The 25,978-nt window shown below is 40.2% G+C and overlaps 1 protein-coding gene across 1 annotated transcript; it reads right to left on the bottom strand.

The window, feature by feature from the left end:
* Nucleotides 1-1,960: 1,960 nt before the first annotated feature.
* On the bottom strand, nucleotides 1,961-24,493 carry jak3 (Janus kinase 3 (a protein tyrosine kinase, leukocyte)). The gene is made up of 24 exons (XM_030049251.1): nucleotides 24,395-24,493; nucleotides 21,711-21,915; nucleotides 21,089-21,206; nucleotides 20,000-20,117; nucleotides 19,228-19,373; nucleotides 18,492-18,801; nucleotides 16,261-16,383; nucleotides 15,989-16,146; nucleotides 15,741-15,852; nucleotides 14,711-14,891; nucleotides 13,918-14,042; nucleotides 13,599-13,730; nucleotides 13,282-13,369; nucleotides 12,920-13,044; nucleotides 11,893-12,031; nucleotides 10,659-10,810; nucleotides 8,951-9,101; nucleotides 8,448-8,578; nucleotides 8,081-8,270; nucleotides 7,829-7,953; nucleotides 6,944-7,116; nucleotides 5,819-5,936; nucleotides 5,522-5,635; nucleotides 1,961-2,903 (listed from the first exon to the last, which is right to left on the bottom strand). The coding sequence occupies exons 2-24, from the start codon at nucleotides 21,907-21,909 to the stop codon at nucleotides 2,790-2,792; spliced, it is 3,342 nt and encodes a 1,113-aa protein (XP_029905111.1). The 5' UTR covers nucleotides 21,910-21,915; nucleotides 24,395-24,493; the 3' UTR covers nucleotides 1,961-2,789.
* Between the last annotated feature and the right edge of the window lie 1,485 nt (nucleotides 24,494-25,978).

Raw genomic sequence — 25,978 nt, 5'->3', positions numbered from 1 at the left:
TAGTGGCAATAGATACCAAATCATCTTTAAAGTGCATGGTAATCCTGTGGCTTTGTAACCTCACAGTACATTTAATTTTCGGGACTTGACAATAAATTGTCCAAACAAAAGGGGGGTGTTTAGAGTTGCAGAATCGTTAACACTGAAATAAGCGGAGTACCTCACACAACACACTGCGGTCAAGTCCAACCATCTCCGCCTTGCAGAAGGCTGACTGATGAGTGAAGGCTTGTTCTCCTGCGATTTATTGTGTCAAATGACTCACTCTTTACGAAAATTCTGATTTCCAGCTGCTCTTTACATGGAATTTGGTGGTTAAAAACTAAGGGCCCTAGCTTGCTTTAGCCAAGATAGGGCCCTATCTTTGCTTGGTTTAGGGACTCTGACACAAGTGCGTGAGCTACAGTCTTTGGGCCAATACGGTTAATGAGTCATATGTTGCTTTAAGGTTGTGGTTATGGATATCACTTTAGTTTTTACTACTTCCTCTTACTTTTGACCTTTCCATCATTTTTTAATCAAAGTATTGTCCTTCCCTGTTCTGAATCAAAGAAAAACATATAAAGGTGCCTTTTACTGGTTCTCAGCTCACAAAGGTCACACACACAAACACACACTGACGCAGTCAGGTGCACGCATACGCACATGTAGCCTGTCACACACTCTTTCTCACACACTCTCTCTCTGTCTCTCTCTCTCTCTCTCTCTCTCTCACACACACACACACACACACACACACACACAGACACACACCCTGCATGTCTCAACATGCTGAGGTAATGTCTGGTCACACAGCAGCTAAATTCAAATGCCTAGCAACTGGACGGGCTCCTTCCCTTGTCTGTGGCTGGGTGGCCAAGCCTGCAGCAGCCAGGTTTTTTTTTTTTTTTTTTTGGTAAACATGTATGGATGCAGGCAAGATTTATGGAATGATTAGAACATGCTGTTTTTATTATTTGGGGAGCGGTGTGAGACAGTGTTAAAGGACAGTTTCAGCATGATTTCAATTTTTGTTAATTTGAGGGTGTGTTGGGTTGGGTCTGTCATCTGTATGTTCTTGTTTGTCTTTGCTTCCTTTTGTGTTGTGTTCAAGAAACATCTTACAGCAAAACTGAACTTTGGTAGAGTGTCGTGTTGCAGTTCCTGTATATGATATCTGATATCACCATCATGTGAGTCCACATGGTGTTTTCTCTGTGCTTCCCCTCTTCATTCACTTCCATAGCAAAGCAGCTCCCAGATTAACACTTTTAGCACAGACAATGTATGCGAACAAAGTGGATTATGTTAATATAAAAAACAACAATGTGTGTGTGTGTGTGTGTGTGTGTGTGTGTGTGCGTAATCCACTTTGTTTGCTTTTTGTGTTTAAAAGTGTTAATTTGGGAGCTGTTTTGCTTCACTATGGAAGTGAATGGAAAAACACAAAGTATTCATACAGCACTTTCATACAACACTCCAAAATTCAGTTTTGCTTTTAAGACAAATCCAAAAAGCCAAAAATGTGTGTAATGTGGCACACACAAAATGTATGGTCACATTTTATGTAATATTGTTTATATTTTATTTAACATTATTTATATGAGAGAACTATTTTGCTCTGAGCCGTAACGGTGAATTATTGTAAAATTACACAATTTGTATGTAAAACACTCAGGGCATGTGAGAATTGACAGAGGGGGGCAGTGTGGCACTGTGCTTCTCTCATTTTGCTTGATTGATGTTAAAAAGGTTGGACTTTGCATGTCTTCAGCTCAATAGAAATAGAAATAGAAATAGAAATAGAAAGAAGCTTAGCTAATAGATTCAGTATTGCAGTAATACACTGATTGAAGTTAGGTTAGTTAAGTTATTTTAATGGTAAATGGTAAATGGCGAGATTTAAAGAAAGATTCATGATTCAGGAATGAAAGTAAGAGAGATTACAAGTGGTACTATATACTGTTTTATTTTTGGTGTTTTTAGGTTTTTTGCATTGATGAAATAACATTGCAGTACAAAAGAGCAAAATATAGAAAGAGGAAAAGAGGATACAATTTGCATATTGGCAAATAAACTCTGCTGAGTGAAGCTGCACTGAACAGCAGCACCTGCCAGCTGTCTCATTTTTTCCCCCTGTTTTACATGAATTATTATCTGATAATGGGAACTGGGTCTGAGACCTGCTCCAGTGGCATGTCTGGTTTGTGTAGGTATCACGTGAACTATGCTTTTTCTGTAAATCACTTGGTAAACTGAATCTCTGTGTGAGTGCCTTATGAATAAAATAATTTTATTCATTCATTCATTCATAAATATACTCATTTAACCATACTCATTAGTCATTTAATCATACTCATTCAATCATACTACAGTAAATATTCCAGGGATCACAATGGATTATAGACCAGAAACATAAAAAGAAAGGAATGGCAGGTCACTGCACTGTATAGCACTAGTATAGAATATAACAAATATAACATTAATACAGTATAAAAGTAGATTCAGGCAAGATGTCAGACACAGCAAAAATATTCTTTGGAGTGATTACTGCTCAATATGTCAAACATCATTTTGTGGAAATTAAAAAGGAAAGCTAAATATCACAAAATATTTTGGTTTCTCTTGAACTCATAAATACAATTTATACATGCTTTCCCCTGCCCAGAGCATTGTGCCTTTCATTTCATACAGACTGGACTGTAATGACTGTATATGTTGTTCACTACTGTGTGCTTGAAGAGCTGTGGCCTTTGCAAACCGAATCTCTGGACAACAGATGGTATGGTGTGGTTTTGTCCCTCAGCCTCTCAGGTCCTGTCTCTCTCCTCTTGAATGATGCTTTCAATTTCATCTCCCAGGCTGGAGAAACACGGCCGCTCCTCAAAGCTGTATGTCCAGCACTGCCTCATCAGACTGTACACCTGGCAGCACACAGGGATGAGACTGAGTGTGATGGAAACTGCAGAGCGTTGTTGAAAAGGTGCCACACTGAGATGCTCAGGACTTCATTTTGAGACGTTAGCATAATAACCATAAACAAATGAAATCATAGAGGAGACAACTGACAGGCTCTTTCAGCCTCAGTTCTCAAGTAGAAGAATCCAACAACTTTGAAAGTACATGTTTCATATTCATGACATAATTATTTTTCCATACCGCATTTTGCTTGTTTATATATATACACTACTCACAAAAAGTTAGGGATATTTGGCTTTCGGGAGAAATTTACGGAAAATGTAAAAAGTTCACGCTACAGTGATATTATATCATGAAAGTAGGGCATTTAAGTAGAAGCATGCACTGGTGATTTCCTCATCTCAAACAATTTCTTGAAACAAAAGCCAACAACAGTGGTGGATATACCACAACAAACAATGTCAGTGTCAATAATTTGTCATGTGCCCTTGAGCATCAATTACAGCTTGACAACGATGTCTCATGCTGTTCACAAGTCGACTTATTGTCTGCTGAGGCATGGCATCCCACTCTTCTTGAAGGGCGGCCCTCAGGACATTGAGGTTCTGGGGTACAGAGCTCCGAGCCTCTACACGGCGACTCAGCTGATCCCATAGGTTTTCTATGGGATTCAGGTCTGGAGAAAGTGCAGGCCACTCCATCTGAGGTACCCCAGTCTCCAGCAGCCATTCCTTAATGATGCGACCTCGATGAGCTGGAGCATTGTCGTCCATGAAGATGAAATCAGGCCTGTGTTGTTCATGCAGGGGTACAATGACTGGATTAATGATGTTATTCAGGTAGTATGGGCTTGTCACTGTACCATTCACAAAGTGTAGGGCAGTTCTGTACTGACTAGACACACCTGCCCACACAGTGACACCACCACCACCAAAGGCTCGTCTGGTGACAACAGTGGCTGATGCATAGCGCTCTCCTTGACGTCTCCAACATCGTTGGCGGCCATCATTTCTGCTCAACATGAATCGGCTTTCATCAGAGAACAGCACTGAGGCCCACTGGTCCCTCGTCCAGCGTAAATGCCCCCTGGTCCATGCAAGACGATGACACCTGTGCCTGGTGGTGTGGTCAGGTACCCTTGCAGGTCGTCTAGCACGCAGACCATGCTGATGTAAACGGTTTCGAATGGTCTGACGTGACACTTGGGTGCCTCTCACCTCCCTTAAACGTGCCTGGAGTTGAGTGGCATTCATCATCCGGTTCCGCAGGGCACTGTTCACAATGAAGCGGTCATCAGTGTGGGATGTGGCCAAAGGACGTCCACTTCTATGCCTTTCTGTGACTCTTCCAGTCTCTCTGTATCTCTGTTGCAACCTACTGATGACACTCTGTGACACTCTAAGCTCAGTGGCCACTTCCGTCTGAGAACATCCTGTTTGAAGCCTCGCAATGGCGAGGTGCTGCTGATCAATTGTTAGGTGTCGTCTTGGTCAAAATGATGTCAAAATGTGAACAGCATGATGAGGAAGACTGTTTAAATACCAATTCTAATTGAACCAGGAAATTTATTGGTTGATTCATGGATCAAACACCTGTTGTGAATTTTGCCGTTAAGCTCCTTGTTAGAGAACAGCAACTTGTGCAAAAAGTACTGAAACACTGAACAGTTGGACATGTGCATTCAAAAGTTTACAGAAGGTCACATTAAGTTCACCTGTAAAGGTTATAATGCATTATAGGTTCATCCTGAAATTTCACCCGAAAGCCGAATATCCCTAACTTTTTGTGAGTAGTGTATATATATATATATATATATATATATATATATAGAATTCAAAGCTAGAATGACCCTGCTCTAAATAGCTACATTGTGAGCCACCAGGTGGAATTTGGAGGGAAATCAGCTGACTTGCTTTATGGCACAAAACAGGAAGTGGGCGCTGTTCTTTCAGAACAAACAGAGCTGTCGCTTACAGAGTTACTGGCAGCGGCAGATGGTGCAAAGAGTGAAATGCTGACGGAAAAATCATTCCATCGTGTTTGTTCTCCATAGGAGAGGCCAAGACAAAACCTTTGAGCAAAGAAGCAGTGATGCTTTTTTCAAGAGAAAACAAGAAACACGCTCTTCACCTGCAGAAACTGTGGCACTGATGGGATCACTGGTTGATGGTAGAGGCTGGCAACCATCTCCACCTCTGCCCTGTTCATTTACTGCCAATAGGCCAAGGAATTATAATGAACCACACATCCTACACATACTCTCAGCTCTCTGTTTCTACAAAGAACCATCAGCAGCTGAAGAACCTCTTTATTTAGGGGCTGGTTCTTCACACACTTTATGTGGTTCTTTAAATACTAAAGGAGGAATTATTTGGTAGTGGTGGCAGCATGAAATTAGGACTGTCACAGCTGACATTTTTAATACCTGATCTGGAACCCAATGAAGGAAAGAGGAACGTTGAGGAACATGTTGGTTTTTAACCTGCCCATAATCATTTGATTTCAAATGCCTTTAAAACACCTTTAAAACAATGATTAAAAGTTCACATGGATTTGCTAAAATAAATATATAGTGTATGGGAATCAGGCGTGTGAGGCGCTGCTCCAGGTGGAACAAACATACCCTGTACGGGCAGTTTGGAGGGGCAGGTAACCTCCAGTTGTCCTTCAGGATACTGGCCAGATGCAGTGAGATGGATGGACCCTGCATGTCATTTCCCATCTCCTGCATGTAGAGCTTAAAGAGGGACATGGACAAAACAGGTCAGACAGAGACACACCAAAATACAGCTTCTGTATTGCAACTGGATGAGGAAATGAAAAAATGTTATAAGCATTTTATGATTATGACAACGATGTTGCCTTTGTATGTGTGTATGTACTGAATGCATCTCTATTTATCTGCTGTAGCTGCATTTACTCTTTTTGGGTTGCAGTTTTTCTCGCAGTAGGAGAAGAGCTCGTGAAGAACCACTCCAAAACTCCAGACGTCTGACTTGTGGGAGAACCTGGACTCGGTGATGGACTCTGGAGCGTACCTGAATTAGATGAGCAGGGTTTGGCCATTAGAACAGACCAGAGAGTGATCATGAGTGGCTGACAGGCTAGGAAACACACTGTGCCTGTACACTCCTGATCAAAATTTTAAGACAGGTTGAGAAATTGCAAGAATTTACATTTTGCACTGTTGGATCTTAAGAAGGTTCTAAGTAGAGCTTCAAAATGCAAAAAGAAGAAATGGAAGTGAGACAAAAAAAAAAAAAAAAAAAAAAAAAAAAGAGTGAGCAATTTATTGCAAACAACCATTAGACTGAAATAGGCTGTTCATCAGCTGATCAAAAGTTTAAGACCACAGCCTTTAAAAGCCCAAATCTTGGCAAAAATGTGGATTCAGTGTCATTTTCTGTCAGGTATCCACACTGTCATGACCTCCTGATGGCAAGCCGATCAGCTGATGAACAGCGTATTTCAGTTTAATGGTTGTTTGCAATAAATTGCTTACTCAAATTTGTTTTTGGTCTCACTCCCATTTCTTCTTTTTTGCATTTTGAAGCTTTACCTAGAACCGTCTTAACCCTTTATAGGGCACTCATTGAAATACTTTGAAATTAAAAAAAAAAAACAACAATCCTAGATGTGTTATTAGAGAACATGACAGGACTTTATTACTTCTATAAAAAAAATCTAAAATTTTCATTTTGTAATAGAAAATCAAATCCATTGAGATTGGTCAAATGCCACAATCATGTGACCTGGGATGTACAGAGACATTAATTAATCTGACTTCTATCGACCTCTGCTGGTGATCAGAAAGAATTACACTGCTAAGACCACAGGCAGGTCTGTGGCACAGCCTCCTCCCTCCTGTCCCCAGTTGCTGCAGATGCACAAGGGCAGGAAGAACTGAACTAAATCATCCCAAAACAGAGTATGGTCAACCAGACAGCTCAGCATCTGGCCAAGCAAGTTTCAAAGAAGCATTTTCTCCATGTGTGTTAAAACTGGATGACAGAGGATTTGAGTGCTGAAACAAGATGAAAGCTACCAGAAGATGGGGCTCTCTCCAGGCTGTGTGACTCGGTAGTATTCCTTGTCAAAAGGAATAATCTTGGTCAGGCCAAAATCAGCGATTTTCACCAGTGACTCACTGGCCACGAGGATATTCCTGGCTGCAAGGTCTCGGTGCACAAAACGCATGCTCTGCAGGTACTCCAGTCCCTGGGAAAAAGAAAAATGAAAGCAAATTCTTCCTTTCCTCCTGGGTCTGATTTCTTTAACTTGCATTTCTCTATTGCATTTGATCACTCTAAGTACACAAGAATCTTACATCTACAAATCTTTTTGTTTTTTTGACAAGATGTTCTCTTATTTTTCTACAATCCAGTTAAACAATAAAATATACTCTTTATCCTGTTAGTTTTCAGGTTACTGTGACTTTGACCCTCATGTTCCTGTCATTAAGCTTTCAGAGGGTTGAAACAGGGTTGAACAGTGAATGACAGCGTTGTGGATTACAGTGCTTTTCATTTTGCAAAATCAAGTTGCATGGCTTTGAAGTTAGCCTGTGTGTGGACCCTGAGACAGTTGAGAACCACTTATCTAGAAGCTTCAAATGTTCTTCAATACAGTTTTCTGTATGTTCCCTTTCACAACACTACATTGTATATCCATTTAAGGAAAACTCATTACTTGAAGATCACCATCCAACATCTCTAAGAAGGTAAAGGCATTTTCCCCTCAGATTTTAATATACTTCTATTGTAAGGGTACCTTGGGTATCAAGAAAGGTATCATGGTACCAAGTACCATGCATCTGAAATGGTTTTATTTTCTGGTGTTAATTATTGTCCCAGAACTCTTTTTCAAATGATGAATATGCCTCACTTTGGAATTAAACTTCTCAAGTAATGACCATATATGTGTCTCCTACCTTACAGATCTGCGAAGCAAAGAGTAGCATGCGCCTGTTGTTGACGATGGGTCGATTTTTCTCTAGGTAGACGATGAGGCTGCCGAAGGGCAGGTACTCCATCACCAAGCTCATACTAAGACGACCTGCAGGACGCACAGATGGGCAAACAGGTCTAAAATAAGCAAAGGAAGACCTTCCAACACCAGTCATGAGTCTACCCATAAATCACATTCCCATCCCCCATGTCCTGCCGTGAGTGTGTTTCCTTACCCATGCTGTAGCAAACCCCCTTGTATTTGACAATGTAGTCACAGTGCAGAACACTGAGGGTGTGGATCTCTTTCCGGAAGTCCTCCACAGTCGACTGCTTGTTGGGCTGCAGCTTCTTCACAGCGATGAGCTCACCGGTGTTATCGCCGAGTGGGTCGTAACGACAAAGCTCAACACTGCCAAAGTTCCCCTGGAAAAAAATTTAAATAAAAGAAATTTGGTTTGGAAAGAACCCTAGACAGACAGTGAGCTTGCTTATCAATCCCCTTTAAGCAGAGACAGCATCAGTTACTATCTGACGAGGGCTTAATATGCACAGTGTGCAGGGCAGTACAGACCTCTGGGGTCTCGGGTGCACCTTACTTACACTTCCCAGTGGAGAGATGTAGCGTAGGTGCCTCTCCTCAAACACTGTATGGTCCTGCTGGCCGGGGCTAAGTGCGCTCCAGAAGCCGTCCCTCTGGGCCACAGGCTCAGTGGCGTGCAGTATCACATAGTCTGCCGTGGACACAGAAACGCTTTAGATCTGGATTCCAAAATACTAATCCCACATCACACAACTGATGCCAGCATAGGTCCACAATTATTTACATCATTGCATGCTTATTTTTTTTCACAATATACAGGCTCAGACCAATCCTGTTTGTGATATTATGGCCCATACACAGTTTGCTCCATTGTCTCTCTGATTTCTTTAAAATTTGGGGTAATCAAGATGCTAGCTGCTAGCTGCTGTGATGTGTGGGTCAGGGTTTTTAATCCCTGCACCCACCTGACCCATTATGAGAGCCAATCTGTACTGCCTGACCCATTAAAATTAATTGCCTGAACTTGAACCGACCCTCAGCCAGCAGTGACACGTATTATCACCTGAAGTGATGAGACTGTTGAGCTGTCGGATGATACTGCGGCAGGAAGGTCTGAAGGCTGCCTGGTAGTCCATGCACTGACTGATGAGATCAGCCAGCTCTGTCCACTGGGAGGGAGGCAGCTGCTGGCAGCTCTCATAAAACCACCGCTTCTACACACACACACACACACACACACACACACACACACACACAAAGAAATACACAGCCTTATTAGCTCTTCTTTAGCCAATCGTTTCATTTATTGAGCTTATTAGAGGCTTTATTATAACTTTCATTTCACTCATTTCACTACATTTATGTATTTTCTTTCATGTGTCTTTACAATAACCCTTAACCTAAAGTGGAATGAGCATAGTAGAGCTGAGAGATCCATCCTCCATGCTGTGGTCCCATCCCGTTAATACAAGATGGAAGGTCACATCCAGACAGCAGCTAGGATGTTTTTTTTTTTTTTTTTTTTTTTCACCCATATCTCCTGAGAATTACGTTGACATGTAATTATTTTGGATTGTAAAGATAATATCATCCTGAGGGGCCTCAATGAATCAATGATACGTTTCCGATATGGTTGGATTTTTTTTCAAGTGATAATGAGTAAGATATGGCCTCTCCTCCTACAGTTTCTTTGCTTCAAACCACAGTGGAAAAGTTTGCGGCGTTTATTTAGGCCCACACACAGACTCACAAGTGGCACTGTCAGGCGATCTGCTGCTCATTTATATAGACTGAAATGACGGAGTAAAAGTTCAATAATTTGAATAAACAGCCCCATGCTCAAGTTGCACAAAGCCTAGACTGTAAATATGGATCATACACATGTTACCACAAAGTGTGTTGAGTTTGGTGCACAGTTTCTTAGAGGACAGGATTGCCAAACCTTTTCATGCCAGGAACCACATGCTGAGATATTATTTGTCACAAGACCCAACAGATAATTTGTAAAGTGAGGTTGTACTCATTTCTCTAAACTACTTTTTAAAATTATGATCATCAAATAATATCAGTCAACAAGCAGCCTCGTGTGTAAGCAATACTGGTTTTTGCCACAAAATTTCACCTTTTGGTTTCAGAGAGAATTTGAAATTTAACAGGCAACACTAAGTTCATTTTTTCAGGAATAGTATTTATGGTGTTTTGGCGTTGTTGCAGACAAAATGTAAAACGCACTTATATTCAAAACAAGCCAATTCCTGGAAGGTATAATTATTTCTTGGATATTATGTGTCAAATAAATTTGAAAGCATTACCATCAGAATATTTAGCTTTTAACCTAAAAATGATTTGCAAAAAATATATATATATAAAAAACATGGTTCAAGTGACAAAACCACAGTAAAACCATAGAAAACCATACTAAACAATTTATTAGACTTTCTGGTGCCTTTTGGTTTTGGAGGATGGTCCTTGTTATTTTCAGGCAGCATATTAAGACGGTGTGTTTGGGCCATTGTAAGCGGAAAAAATATTTACAACTTTTTTTCTCTTGGCTGAGCATCACAGTCAGTGGCGCTTTAGTGGGCTCTGCTCTGGACATTGTACCATCTATCATTATGGGCATACACTGCGTGATTTTGAAATTTCCATCCCCAGTTACTGACTTACTGACCCCATGACTTGCCTGCCTCCATGGTGGGACCCCATGGTGGAGTTTGAAAGTCATTTTCTCAGAGTGTAGTTGGTCATTAAGAAACAGGAGGCCAGTTTACCCGATTCAGGTCCCAGCCGTGCAGTGGAGCGTCTCCATCGTTGAAGATTTCCCACACAGTGGCACCAAAGCTCCACTTGTCACACTCCAGAGTCAGGATCTCCGGGGCCTCCAGCAACTCAGGGGCCACCCAGGGGATTCTGTCCAGGACCACTATACACACATGCAGGAATGAAACAGGTGCCTTAAAAAAAAACTTTCTTGTACTGTCTTATGGGGCCAAGTGTACATTCAGTGTTTGCTACTCTCAAGATCAAATAAATAGATAGATAGATAGATAGATAGATAGATAGATAGATAGATAGATAGATAGATAGTTTTACTTTATTTATCCCAAACTGGGAAATTCCCATAAAATAAAGTTAAATAGAAGAGAATAGATACAGAAGTATATACAATAAAGACTCAAGTCAACACCAGCACCAATTACCATAGTTACTGAGCATTATATTAAGGTAATCCTTATTTAACTACCGTGGTAAAACCAGTTTATCTATTTTTGTAAGTGTTATTCTTGTCTTGTTTTGCAGGAGAAGAGAGTGCACAAGGCAGAGATGTAGGTGAGAAAATGCAGGTGGTCACTACGCACCATAAAGAATACTGTATATATACAAAATCTGCGAGTGAGTTTAAAAAGTAAAAAAAAAAAAAAGCCTTAAACACATTTGGTTTGTCTTTGAATTTTGAGATACGGTGGAGATATGACACCTTTAACTTTGCTGCTCAGTGCAGACCATAAACATTTTAGTCAGCCTTGTAATGATGAAAACGTAAAGCTTAGAAAAGGAAATGGTCAGTTATGTGGAGACTGGTTATTTGCATGACTGATCATGTTCATATGAACTACTATATGAACTATCAAGCAACATGTTTAGCTCGCCACCAACAAGTTTTGTTGTGTTTTCATCAGGGACAGCTAATTTGAGTGTAAAAACTCAAATTTAATACTCTGTCTTTTCATACAATAAGTTCCCCATTCCTGTTCATGTATTTTTTTTTTTTTAATTTAGTTGAGATCTACGTATGTCTTCCATTATACTGTTGTTATTATACTTATTCAGCTGTTTCCAAGTAACTCTCCTTTACAAGCCTGACTGTTTTTGATACATGATTTGCGCATGATTTGAGCCAATTCCCCTGTGGATCTCCATTATGGTGCCAGACACAGTAACTGGGACATTTGAAGGTCTGTAATGCCAGTGCACCACTTCTGCAGGAAACCATCTCTGCTTTACCATTCTTGCCCAGCAACACCACGCTGATGCCTGGGTCGCTCAGCTTGATGAAGGGAGAGCTACCCTGCGACAGGTCACCTTCCCTGGCCAGCAGCAGATTTTTGGCACAGATATTTCCATGGACGATGTTCTTCTCTTCCTGCAAGGACACCATGTGGCAAAGACAAAGCATTTGACTAAAGCAATCACCCTTTAATCCTTTCTTTTCAACTACCAACCTATTTATTATTCAGATTTGAAACTATCACATATAGAAGTCACATGTTCTTTGTCATTTGAAAGCACTGCATATATCATAATGTATTAATCTGTATTTTTCATACTTTAATTTCATGTTTCTGGAAACATGTCCATCATATGTTTTCTCATCATCACACAAGAATCAAATGTGGCTCATTGAATCCACAAGAGTTTCAGCTTTCCAGTCAAAGCCAACTGATGCAGCTCCAAGACTGTTTAGGCCCCAGTCTGCACAAACACACCATTTTACAACAGGCCACAAGAACACATGTGGACTGCAGGGTTTGTGGCCCAAACTGCATGGCATTAGCATGAGGTGGGCATGTCTGCAAAGGGGAGAGCCGTGGCTGCCCAGAGAACCCATTTTCATTCAGAGAGCTGGAGGTCAGAGGTCAAACTTTAAAGTGGTATTTAGCTGCCTTGCCAGCAACCTAGCATGATGACTGTTACAGAACACTCGTAAAGTGGAGTGATTCATCATAGTAAAACGTCAAATGCTGTTGTATTGAATATCAGCACTCACGGAATGCCTCTTGTCCAATCAAATCACATGGTCAGATCTAACTGTTGTATAATCATATTCGCATTCCATTTATTTGCTATAGCAGCAACCCAATTTCAGTTGGACCAACCAGGGCTCCAGGTTCTTGAAGATAGTGACATTCAGGTTGAGGATCAATATCAAGTATAATAGGGCTTCCTTAAAACAGATGGAAGTAAACTTGTATTTGTGGAAGGGGGGTTGGCTGACATCAGGAACGTCTGCACCTGATTAAGTTTATCTTACCAGAAAGTTAAGGGCTGATGCTAGCTGCTTGGCTACGTCAAGTTTCCAGCTCACTGACACGGATCTCCCCCTCTTCAAGTAAAGGTCAAGGGCCCCGTACTTGACAAACTCCTGCACCATGATGTCTGAAAGGCACAGTGAGGCTTGTTTTTCCAGCTGCTCTGCACACAACACTGAGTCAGCAATGCTCAGTGTTCAGTGACACAAGTGAAAAGAATGGCTTGCAGGTCAAACTAGGTCACTTTGCTTTGAGGAAATGATAGTTTGAAATGTGATGAAACTTTGGTGCGGGAAATTAATTAAAAAACAACAACAGCACAGCCACTGCTGTGCAGGAGAAAAATGGGATTTTGAAGACTTACTTTTAGCTCCGTGAACACTAACACCATAGACATGGAGGAGGTGTTTGTGTGAAATCTGACTCATCAAACTGGCAGCTTCAAAGAATGACTAAAAGGTGAGAAAAGAAAAGAAATGGTGTACTGCTGTGTATTTCATAGTAATACACAGGAATATGCTCTTTTCAAGAATCTCTTACATGTAATGTTTTCTAGATATTGAGGGTTAAGATGGGATGTAATTTTTATTTTGAGAATATGAAGTAGTGCATTTCTGGAACAATTTTGTGCTTGCAAAGAAAAATAACACACACACACACACACACACACACTTAACCCACTTCCCAGCAGTTCTTGTGATTGACATCGAGCTCTTTCAACAGGACTTCAGTCGAGCGTATCTCCCCATCATAGATATCCGTTTTGCTTCCTTTGAAGATCCGAGTGAAGGATCCCTGTCCGAGATTTTCCTCCTTAAGGAAAAATAAAGCACATATGTAATTTACACTTTAGGTTCCCACATCAGCAACACCATTCTACCTTTTAGTTTATTTCCAAATTTATCAGGGTTCAAATGCAGCACAAGAGTAGTTGTGGTAGTAGCAGTAGTAGTACTAGTAATGGTTTGCTGTTGGTAGCAGCAATCTTTTCCATACTCACCCATTTAAGGTCCTCATATTTGATCATGTGGAACTGGATATGACTGAATTTGTTCTTTTCAGGCAGTGGCGACCCATGGGTTTGTACAGAGCTGCTGTTCCGTATGATGATCAGATTTGTGAGCTCTGCAGGAACAGCAGGCGATTGTAAAGAATCATATGAGGGCAAAAAAAAAGTTAAGCAGCTTAAGAAATGGAAGCCAAATACCCCAACTCATTGTTGAAACAAGAATACACTAAGTAGTGTTGAGCTGATATCTAATTATGGGTGTGTGATATGAATTGTGGGTGTGCTATACTGTGACAATGGGCACAACAGAGAAGTGGTACAGGTAAGACTAGCTATAATGACTTTAAATAACATCTCCAAGGCTTTTAGACAACAGTTATTGACTTTAAGGGGATGGGACTTTTAGGAGCTCTCAAATCTTGGTGGATGATGAAGATAGTACTCAAGAATCATACTTAACAATAAAATCCTCAGTTTTAACTGGGTTTGCCATCCCTTTAAAATTTTCTTCAAAGCAGCACACACACACACACACACACACACACACACACACACACACACACACACACACACACGCACGCACACACACATATGAATATTACTAACTCCCTGCTCATGGCAAGCAAACCAACAGTCCCCAATAACTTAACATCCCATTCTATTATACAGGTTCAAAGTTAATACTACGTAACTACATGAAAGTTACAGTACCATGTGAAAGTTACTACTATATATAGATCTAAAGGTTTTACTATGACCAGCCACATAGCTGTGGGTAATATACCTTTGGGTCGTGGTGGACAGCAACAGCCCAACTTGACAGGCACCTCAGCGAGGAGCAGCATGGTGTGTTGGTAAAATCTGGTGAGCGCTCTCAAGCTGGGAAATAACTTCTGGACACCAGGGAGACTGTAGTGCTCATTCTTAATAATGAGACAGTCTTTATAATCAAGTCCAAGTGGGGTCTGCAGAAATAAACTGTTAGATTTAACTGTGGCAATACTGAAAACAAAACTATACTTTGGTAGAGTGTTGGGTGCTACATGAGTCCAAATGACTTAGGGAAAACGCTACCTGCCAGATCTGCTTTCCCATTCAAATAGGTATTAACAAGAAAAAAGCTGTTTAATTTCTTCAAAAAATAGGTACCTGGACTTGTTTTTTTTTTTTTTTTTGGTATTGGTAAAATCCCTTGTTCGCATATGTTTATGGTAAAAGTGTTATTCTGGGCTGTTTTGCTGCACTATGGAACTGAATGGAGAAATACAATATTCTAGATTAGCAGCCTAAGGGAGCACAGAGTAGAGAATGAGGATATTTCACCACCATGTGGACTTATATCCAGGGAACTGTACAGCCCAACAGTCTAATAAAGTTCAGTTTTGCTTGAAGTAGTTGTTGTGGTAACGTCATTGTTCTGAAAGATGTTTATGTCATCTGCATACAGAGAAACCTGATTTCAACAAGTACTGACTACAAACAGAGATAAAGGCAACATTTCATTTCCGTTAGAATGTCTGTTGGTGAAAAAAGTCAGATGACTTTGAAAGACTTGAAAAATTACAACAGCAGGGAAGATGCTATGATATTAAATGTTGGGTGCCACAGCTGTCTCATATCACTCGTAGTTCAGAAGGAACTCATAAATTTCCAGAATCATGAATGTTTCCAATTTGCCACTGAATGCAACATTGTCGGTGCTAGTGAGCTACCAAGCTAAGCTTGCTACACTGAAAAGGGCATCAGAGACTATGAATGTCAAACTGGAGTTATGTTTTTGTCCATGATGTACAGAAAAATAGCTTATTCCTTACCTGAACACAAACAGTGAGAAAGAAGTTGTCATAGTTGCTAGGACTTTGCCGAAGCAGGAACGTGCCACCTTTAAATTCTGACTTCTTCAGCTTGTTAACTGCAAACTCTGACCTGATTAAACAAGATCAAAAGAACTTATTTTGAAAGGCGCTTATAAATAAAATGTATTATTATTTATTATTATTAAGATCTAAAACACTTTTTTTTTTAATGTTGTGTGGGTTCCAAAAATTTCAAAATGACTCACGTGATAGGGCCATGACAGTGGTTTTGGATCCCCTCCAGGAGACTTGGTGGCACAATGTCCTGACAGAAATAGTGGCTGGAGTCTGTGGTCAGTCTGAAGTAACCATCAACAAGTGACACAAATGAGAGCGCTTCTTTGAGACTCTGGAACTTGACTTCCTGTTGTGCAAACCAAGGACAGGTAAATGTTGCTTGCTCCTCACCAAAATAAAACCAAAAAATATCAAAATGTTAATTGGCAGAACATCATGATTTAGAATGTATTTTCTTCACCAGGCATCTGTCATCTTTGCGGGTCAGTGTCACCATCCTGCTGTCAGGAGGAACCTGCTCATGGCATGCCCTCTTTATACTGATGTCAACGATTTCTTGAAAATCACAGAATGTCTGCCACTCCTGCAAAGAAAATGTGTGGGTGTGACGCTTGTGCGGATATGGCTCCATAGTCTTTCCAAGTAAAATACATGATTCAGTTTCAGTAGGCTTAACTGTCATGACAAAACACAAAAGTATATGCTAGCAAAAAGAAATAAATATAATTTAAACAACACGCAGTAGAAATTACTGCAATACTGTTATACATTATATATATATATATATATACACACACACACACACACACACACACACACACACATATATATACATATATATATATATATATATATATATATATATATACATACATACAGTACAGGCCAAAAGTTTGGACACACCTTCTCATTCAATGCGTTTTCTTTATTTTCATGGCTATTTACATTGTAGATTCACAATGAAGGAATCAAAACTATGAATGAACACATGTGGAGTTATGTAGTTAACAAAAAAAGGTGAAATAACTGAAAACATGTTTTAGATTCTAGTTTCTTCAAAATAGCCACCCTTTGCTCTGATTACTGCTTTGCACACTCTTGGCATTCTCTCGATGAGCTTCAAGAGGTAGTCACCTGAAATGGTTTTCACTTCACAGGTGTGCCTTATCAGGGTTAATTAGTGGAATTTCTTGCTTTATCAATGGGGTTGGGACCATCAGTTGTGTTGTGCAGAAGTCAGGTTACTACACAGCCGACAGCCCTATTGGACAACTGTTAAAATTCATATTATGGCAAGAACCAATCAGCTAACTAAAGAAAAACGAGTGGCCATCATTACTTTAAGAAATGAAGGTCAGTCAGTCTGGAAAATTGCAAAAACTTTAAATGTGTCCCCAAGTGGAGTCGCAAAAACCATCAAGCGCTACAACGAAACTGGCACACATGAGGACCGACCCAGGAAAGGAAGACCAAGAGTCACCTCTGCTTCTGAGGACAAGTTCATCCGAGTCACCAGCCTCAGAAATCGCAAGTTAACAGCAGCTCAGATCAGAGAGCAGATAAATGCCACACAGAGTTCTAGCAGCAGACCCATCTCTAGAACAACTGTTAAGAGGAGACTGCGCCAATCAGGCCTTCATGGTCAAATAGCTGCTAGGAAACCACTGCTAAGGAGAGGCAACAAGCAGAAGAGATTTGGTTCCAACCGCCGTGTCTTTGTGAGATGCAGAAAAGGTGAACGGATGGATTCCACATGCCTGGTTCCCACTGTGAAGCATGGAGGAGGAGGTGTTATGGTGTGGGGGTGTTTTAATGGTGACACTGTTGGGGATTTATTCAAAATTGAAGGCACACTGAACCAGCATGGCTACCACAGCATCCTGCAGCGACATGCCATCCCATCCGGTTTGCGTTTAGTTGGACGATAATTTTTTTTAACAGGACAATGACCCCAAACACACCTCCAGGCTGTGTAAGGGCTATTTGACCAAGAAGGAGAGTGATGGAGTGCTGCGGCAGATGACCTGGCCTCCACAGTCACCGGACCTGAACCCAATCGAGATGGTTTGGGGTGAGCTGGACCGCAGAGTGAAGGCAAAGGGGCCAACAAGTGCTAAACACCTCTGGAAACTCCTTCAAGACTTTTGGAAAACCATTTCAGGTGACTACCTCTTGAAGCTCATCAAGAGAATGCCAAGAGTGTGCAAAGCAGTAATCAGAGCAAAGGGTGGCTATTTTGAAGAAACTAGAATATAAAACATGTTTTCAGTTATTTCACCTTTTTTTGTTAAGTACATAACTCCACATGTATTCATTCATAGTTTTGATTCCCTCACTTAGAATCTACAATGTAAATAGTCATGAAAATAAAGAAAACACATTGAATGAGAAGGTGTGTCCAAACTTTTGGCCTGTACTGTATATATGTGTGTGTGTGTGTGTGTGTGTATATGTATATGTGTGTGTATATATATGTGTGTATATATATATATATATATATATATATATATATATATATATATATATAAGTATGAAGTATCACAATAGCCAAGGAGTTAAAATTCTTCTGCTCTTTCTGATGCTCATGTACACTTGAGCAGGACAGAGCCTTGCTGAGGTGGGGCTTGAACCCATAACATGTGATAGAAAGAAGAAGGGCCTGAGAGTGCACTTTGGACTATTTGTTCTCACCAGGACACTGTCAGACTGACAGTTTCCACTGGTCTGAATTCCAGCCTCCCCAGAGACACGAACAACGGTGAAAGCTGGCTCTTTGGCTGACGGGGAGGCAAAATGATTCACATGGAAAACCTCACATCCCAGAGAAGGCTCAACGCTGGCAAGTTCGATCAGGTATTTGAGTTTCAGGCTGTGCTCGTCCACTGAGCAGCATCCAAGCCTCTTTAAGAAATCCTTGAGGGAGTTTCTGATCAGGTAACGATCAAGGCGGTTGCGATTTTGGATGTCATGACGATGTATCTTGGGAAGGCATGATTTATAGCTGGGAAGAAAGAGGTGGTGAAATGACAACACACTGACAACACATCAGTGAAGAGCCTCATTGCAACATTTGATTTCCTTCCAAAATAAAAGACACCAACTTTCATGAAATGGTTGATAGCACAAAATTAAAACAGCTTATGGTACTTCTGAAAGTAAACCTAATTTTCAGTAGCTCCTGTCTGCCAGTTTGATTTTCCAGGTTAGATTATCTACATTTGAATGATGAACTGAATGAAGAACAGGTGCATTTTTATTCTTTTTGGACAAAATACTTGGATGGTAATTTGGAATGCAACTTTTGAAATCAGGACTTATTTATCAACTTATTTATACTTACTCTATAGTAAAACTATACCCAACTTTATTGCCTTATTTGACTTTTTTCCCTTGCTGCACAAAGCGTAGTGTTGCCAAATCGAAATACCTGACAGTTTTGCAGAGGTCTCTTACACTCTGGTGGCGCTCTTTAGCCATTCTCCACAGGTCCAGCACTGCAAGGCCAAGGCATTCCTCTTGGGCACTCAGTGGTGGAGAAATCCCTGCCTCGCTGGCCACAAAGTCATTACGTGACTGCGTGACAAAACAAGTCAAATCCACATAGCATGGTCATTAATAAATGGAGAACATATGCAGCTGTTCCAGGTCTTAATTTTCATGACATTATGCAATATTAAAAGTGCGATATGTAGCATTTTCACATTAATAAATCTACAGACATTAATATAATTGCTATAAACAAACAAGACCAGCTTATGACAAATGACCTCTATTTGCCCAAGCATGGTGTTGCAAATGTGTTTTTTTAATTGAAGACTGCATTTCCTATAACCCCTGATTCTTTTGGTCACAAAGAGAGTGTTTGTTTCTTTGGTGCCTATGAAACTTCCTGTTTCTCTTTTTTTCAGTTACAATCATACAGTCACGAGGCCTAGTTTTCAGATACAGATATTCTGACTATGACAGAATTCAACCCTTTTGGAAATGATTTTTCTTTAAGTGTCTTACTCATTCCACAATCTGCCATTGCCAGAAACTGGTGGTTCTGGTACTGGTGAAGAATAGAATGCAAGACATATTTAACAATACACAGAACTGGATGTTTTGTTCCATGTAACTGACATAAAATTATGTAAATTATGTAATCTTATGTGAAGTACAAATTTGAAGTACAAGTTTGAAAATATATTACACTTTACCTGGGCAAAGAGATAATCGATGACACAGTAGTCCAGCACTGGACTGATCCTGTCCCTTGTCAGACTGTACCGGTAGGTTGTTTTTGGTCCTTGCCCAAACCAGTTCCCAAAGAAAAACCTGACAGCATGACAAAACACTGATGTCACAGTGTGTGATTGGACTTCTATGCCATTGGATTGAACACAGTCACATATTTTGGTAAGAACAGTAATTATGGCACTCAAAAGTCTCATCTAGCCTGCATGTGAGCTTCAGTTCTACTATAAAAGCCATTATAGAGCTGAGCATAAATACTGTACAACTCAAAGTCAAAATGTTCTGGTTCCCCAGAACTGATTGCAAAGATGGAGTTACAGCACAGCAGAGGTGCAACAAGCATGCAGAAAAATGTCTTCAAAAGTTTCTGTGAGTCTGCAAATCTGCAAATCTGGACTATATTATGGACATGACCACAAACAAATTTATGTATTTATTTTATTTTATTTTTTTATTGGAGTTGATATTTTAACAGATTAATTCATGTATTGTTTGTTTTTACTCCTCTAGCAGTGTCTAGCAGTGAATATGTTCCATGTTGAGTCTGTCTGTTGTAGCAGTACGGTCACTATGATTGATTTTTTTTTTTTTTTTTTTTGCATCTGCGTGCTCAGTCTAATCTCATTTCCCATTTTTCATTGCACGTTGTAAATCTGTCCACCTGTTGTTGTGCTGGCAATGATTAGTGTCTGACACATGCATAATCTGACTCTGTCGATCAGGTTTTGACAATGACACACCTCACCCCTTTGTTCCTGCATTTTCAACACGGAACTTGTTTGGCTGAAGAGGATACAACAATGTTTCTCTTTATTCAGGTGCTACATGATATGATATTGCTATGTACCCTTTGTGACAGCTTGTCCCATCTTCGGTTACATTCACTAAACACCTCAATTCAATGCCTTTTTGTTTCTGTCTTGCAGGTGTCCCAGTTATAGTGAGCTTTCCATCGAAGTCAGCACAGTGCTCCTTCTTTAGAACATATTAACACAGCGTTGTGTGCAGTTTCTGGAAGTGGAACGTGTGATTCCTACTTGGCGCTCACCCACCTGACTCTGAAATGGACTTGAATGTTTTCTTCCGTGTTGAAGATGTGAGTTGGAGGGTACCAAAATGAGAGATTGGAAGATGCCAAGGCAAACAGACTTTGGTAGACTGGTAGGATTCCTGAGGAAGAAAGATCAGCATCACCGCATGACTGATCTGGTTAGAGCAGCTACTATAGCTCTTGACATGTCAAAAATAAATCTTAACTTTATGCTCATTTCAGTCTTGCACTCACTGGATAATCAGCTAAATGCCCAAAATGTAAGCACAGTATTAGAAAAGTGACTTCCTGGTACTAAAAAATGATAAATTAGGGTAGAGTGTAGTTCCCATACATCAGCTTTTACACTTTTTTGTTTGTTTCCCAGAGTTTCCTCTACCACTGACATTGAGAGGGTGAGAGAGAGAGCTGTGGAATCCCATCATGATCTAAATGCAGCTTCAGAGGCTTTCACACTGTGATAAGCAGAAAATTCTAGGGAGGAACACTGAATACTTTAGGGGTGTAAAATCTGCTAATTTAAAGACACCAGTTGATACCAAATTTTTAAAAAATTCCAGTTCTGGCTTTGAAGAACCCACATCAGCTAGCCACACACAAGTTGGCACCAGATGAAATCTTACCACATTTTTTGGCTGCCTGGATGCAGACATTCTCCGCAGAGACGAGGCCAGAGGATATATGTATTGTTGTCGCATCCTTTGATGCTGGGAAGAAGTAGAGGTGGACTTGTAAACCAGGACCAGTGCTAGAGCTGGACCGCAGACTGCCTCCCCTGTCCCTGTTCACCAGAGGGGCTGACTCTTCCTCACTGAGGTCCATCAGCACCTGAGAGCACAAAAACAACAAAATTGTAATGACCTTTAAACAACAGGTCCAGCTCACCTTAAGCTTGAATAGAGTCTTACTCACCTCTCTTTCATGAAACAAACAAACCAAATCTTTTCCTGTCTTAGTTCTGACAGGCAGTTAGGTTGTAATCTCACATTTTGATTTTAGTCACATATTATTCATCGGAATTACGCTACGGTTAGTCTTTTTTTTTTTTTATAGACAAAAATTTGTGGTTTTAGTTGGTGAAAAAAAGGTCAAAACATGTTTTTCTCTTTGTGTTTTGTATCTAGCTTTTGTCTTCATACTGCACTTTATTTTAAAAGTAAAGTTTGCCCGTGTGTGGGCTCCTTTCCAAACTGAGGTCAGGAGCTTTGTTTTCATTCGTCTATTTCTGATATTTTTGGTTCATTTTAATTTTGTCATAGCTTTTGTCAGGAAAGGTTCATTTTTGTTTAGCCTTCCTCTCATTTTTGTCTGGAAAAATGTGTTGCTGACATACTTTCAGTCATAGTTTTAGTCAACAAAATTAACACTGATCTGCTCAAAGGGTGTGATGGTTTCTCTTCTTTCCAAAGCCAAAGCAGCTGATGGGAAACACTGGCAAAATCCTTCTGCTTGTTTCAAGACTGCGCTTGATTCGCATCTCATCTAACTGAGATGTGATCACTGGAGGAAAATCCTCTCCGCTGACAGCAAGTGACATTGATCATAACTTAGGAGTGAAATTCAAAATTCAGAATGGTCGCCTAAACAAATATCAGTGAACAACACTGTTCAGAAAATGTTGCTCTCTACAATATTAGATGTTTTCCTCTGTTGTCTCTTTGGTATCAGTTGCCACAACAGCCTGGCTGGGTGGGTAAACTGGAATGTGCTGTGTGCAATTTACTGGCATCGTCTTAAAAGATTTCTCAGAAGTGAAGTTCAGTTTTCAATTAGTCATCAATCACGGCTTTTTGGAGCCACCGACACATTAAGTAGCCTTGTGCATGATTTAAGATAGTCATTTGTTGGAAGGTACTATAATCATATTTTTAACCTTTGTTTATTAAGTTTAGGTTTATTGGACATGCATGTGCTTCTCCAGCCTTGTCCTAATTCACAATCATGCAAACTGCACACTGTCAGAGCTGGAAGCTGCACAGCACAAATAAAGCCTATATAGAGAGAAAGTCCAACCACGTCCACTGACTGCTATGAGACTCTCATATTCGTGTAGGTGAACTAGAAACGGGATAATCAACTTGTAGGTGTTTGTGAAACAGTTTTAAGGCACAATGTGGAGGCAAAGAACCACCCGACATGAAGCGGAGGGCGGTTGCCCCTGCAGAGTGCCTGAAAATGGTTTAACCTGCTCAGGTCATCTAGTCAATAACTCAGCTGTACTGCTGCAGTTGATAACAAGTAAACTTTGACAGCTGTGCTTTTTAATGTTGCTATGGTTACACTGGACATTAGAATGGTGATTGAACTTGAGCTGAACTACGTGAGCAATACAGGTTTTAATGCACACCTGCCAGCCAATCAGAAAAGAGTGTTCACCCTGACCATGCTGTGCGTCCCTTCATACACGATGTGGTGCACCAGGCCTCTGGTGTTGTCCACTGGCTGGATAAACACCTTGATGACACTGTTGTTGTTACAGAGTGGATTACACTGCCACACCGCTGTGTTGCATTACACAACTGTCACATGGACGAAGAATTCCCATCATGACTCTTAAATGTCAGACATAGACCTATGGGGATTCCCATCAGCTAGGTTTCTAAAAAACTGAGACAAGTTCCCAATGCTGTAATACAGATGACTCAAGAGTAGAGAATATTACATAATTCATAATAATATGTCACATAACAGATTTTCAAATAGCTGGTGGATATATTTTCACTGTCATAAAACAAGAACAATCCCACTGGAATAAAGCATATGGAATCATTTTGTTTACTGTGATAACATACAGTAAATGATACTGAAACCTGGTTAAACTAACACTGAAAGAGGGGTCTGCATCCTCTTACTAACATGCACCATATATATATATATATATATATTTTTTTTTTTTTAAGAATATCATCACCCTATCTATAGTAAATACATTAGCTGATATATCAAACTTAATAACAGACAAATTTTAGCTATAGATAGAAGTAAATCATAAAGTATGTGTATGTAATATATTGTGACTCTTTTGGGCATCAATAGCATGTAAATGTAGCTGAATTAAGGAAATACATATAGGTTTAAATGCTAAGTATGATATTAAATGACAGTTTTCATGTGTAAAAACAGTTCAACAGTCCATATTTAGCTATACACAAGAAGTATCCGTGCCATGCGTCATAAACCAAGGTGAAACCAAACGAAGCAATCATACAGAAGCCCAGCTCAAACAGCACAAGAAAATAGTAAAAACCTCATCAATATTATATATCTTTCAAATGTCATGGATCGGTTGCACTGGTTGTATGATTACCTTTACATTTGTTTAGCAGAAGTCCTCTTCTGGATCATTTATTCCTCTAAAGCAAGTCTTTCGTCTTCAACCTCTGCATTCAAGCTTTGTGTGAGCAGGAAGTGATGTTGCTGATTTCCTGCTTCAGACAAGCACAGTGACACTATCAACACTTCCTCTCGCTGCCTGCGTTCATCCTACTGACTGCTCTGACCTGCACTCATAAAGACATTAACAAATAGCTTCCAGCTGCCTGGGCTGATATTGTAACAGACAGCAGTCCTTCAGAGTCGACTGAATGTCAAGAAAAATTGGTCTCCTGACATTCATTGCAAATTTAAGAAGAACAATATAAGAACAAATTCTTAAAAGGCATCTGGATGGACAATTTGGGGTAAAGGAGATGAAAACAGAACAAAACATGTTGGCGAGCAGTTCACAAAAGGCAAGTAAACCACATGCTCAGTAGAGCAGGCATTTGCTGGACAAACACATGAAGACCATGGGACAGCATCACAACACCAGCAAGAACAAGAACACCAATAAAAATGTGATGCAAATCCTTTTAGAAAAAAAAAAAAAAAAACAAAAAACATCTGAAATTAAAGGCAAATTCCCTCAAAGATAAGGCTGCAAACTAAAAAGAATGTAGCACTTATGTCCAGAGCCGGTCCAAGCCATAAGTGAACTAAGTGCTTGCCTAGGGCCCCGTGGTCCTAAGGGGGCCCCCAAATGAAATTAAATGTCCCTTGAAATTTTTGATGATATGTTATATTATAACATCTTTTGAGGGCTTTAGCTGACTAGCTGTCCTTTGTCTGTTAGCATCCCCCAGCAGGTGTTAACAGCATGTTGTCTCTGGTTCAGGTTACCTGAGCTAAGCATGCTAATGTTCCTCTTCTGAGTTGTGTGTGTTAAGCTTTCACTGCTGCACAGAAAAAAAAATGATGTTGTTATGATGCACGTACATCAGAAACCTGGGATGGGTGTGTTAGATTTACAGTGGGTGTGTCAATGATTAAGCACTGACAATAGTCAATAGTATTGGCAGTGCAGGGTCAAATCAAATTCTGCTTAGGGCCCCATGAAGGCTTGGCTGGCTCTGCTTATATCAGTGATAGAGTGAGAGTAGATGTGGTTTGTTTGTTTATTTGTTTTGTTTTTTCGACCAAACATGATTTGGATATCTCACTTAGAGATGAAATTCTTCCTTGGAAACCATGTCAAGGCAGATGATCAGCTAATCTAACATTACAGGGAACTACAAATGGGTAGAAACTGTGGTTTCCTCTGCTCTGCAGTGGGGTGTGTAGCAGTTTCCTGTTTCAGCCGTGTTAGAAACCAAGCTGGTGTGCAAACACGGCAAATGTCCCCTCAAAAACAAACAAAAAAGAAAAAAACACACAAAGTGGAAAAGAATTAGTGCAAAAAAGCTATGTATCAATTCATTTTTGTGTTGTCGGATTTTCATGTTGTCACAGCATGGGGAAACATTTAGCTGTTGCATTTCTTTTCATGTTTCAGTGGCTGCCTAAGGTCCTCTGTTTAGGCTCTTGTTATCATGGCTATCATGTTGATTGTGCACTGGATCTCTTCACTGAAAAT

Source organism: Myripristis murdjan, chromosome 4, assembly GCF_902150065.1.
Source record: "Myripristis murdjan chromosome 4, fMyrMur1.1, whole genome shotgun sequence".
NCBI classification, from domain to species: Eukaryota; Metazoa; Chordata; class Actinopteri; order Holocentriformes; family Holocentridae; genus Myripristis; species Myripristis murdjan.
This window is presented reverse-complemented; position numbering and strand designations above follow the sequence as displayed.

What these genes read in the sequence shown, in the direction of transcription:
- jak3 (XM_030049251.1), bottom strand. Translation starts at nt 21,909, where the DNA reads ATGGACCTCAGTGAGGAAGAGTCAGCCCCTCTGGTGAACAGGGACAGG. An exon ending in TCGATTATCTCTTTGCCCAG is followed by an intron (nt 19,374 to 19,999) that starts GTAAAGTGTAAT and finishes TTTGTCACGCAG; the next exon opens with TCACGTAATGACTTTGTGGC. An exon ending in TAGTGTTCACGGAGCTAAAA is followed by an intron (nt 13,045 to 13,281) that starts GTAAGTCTTCAA and finishes TGTGCCTTTCAG; the next exon opens with ACATCATGGTGCAGGAGTTT.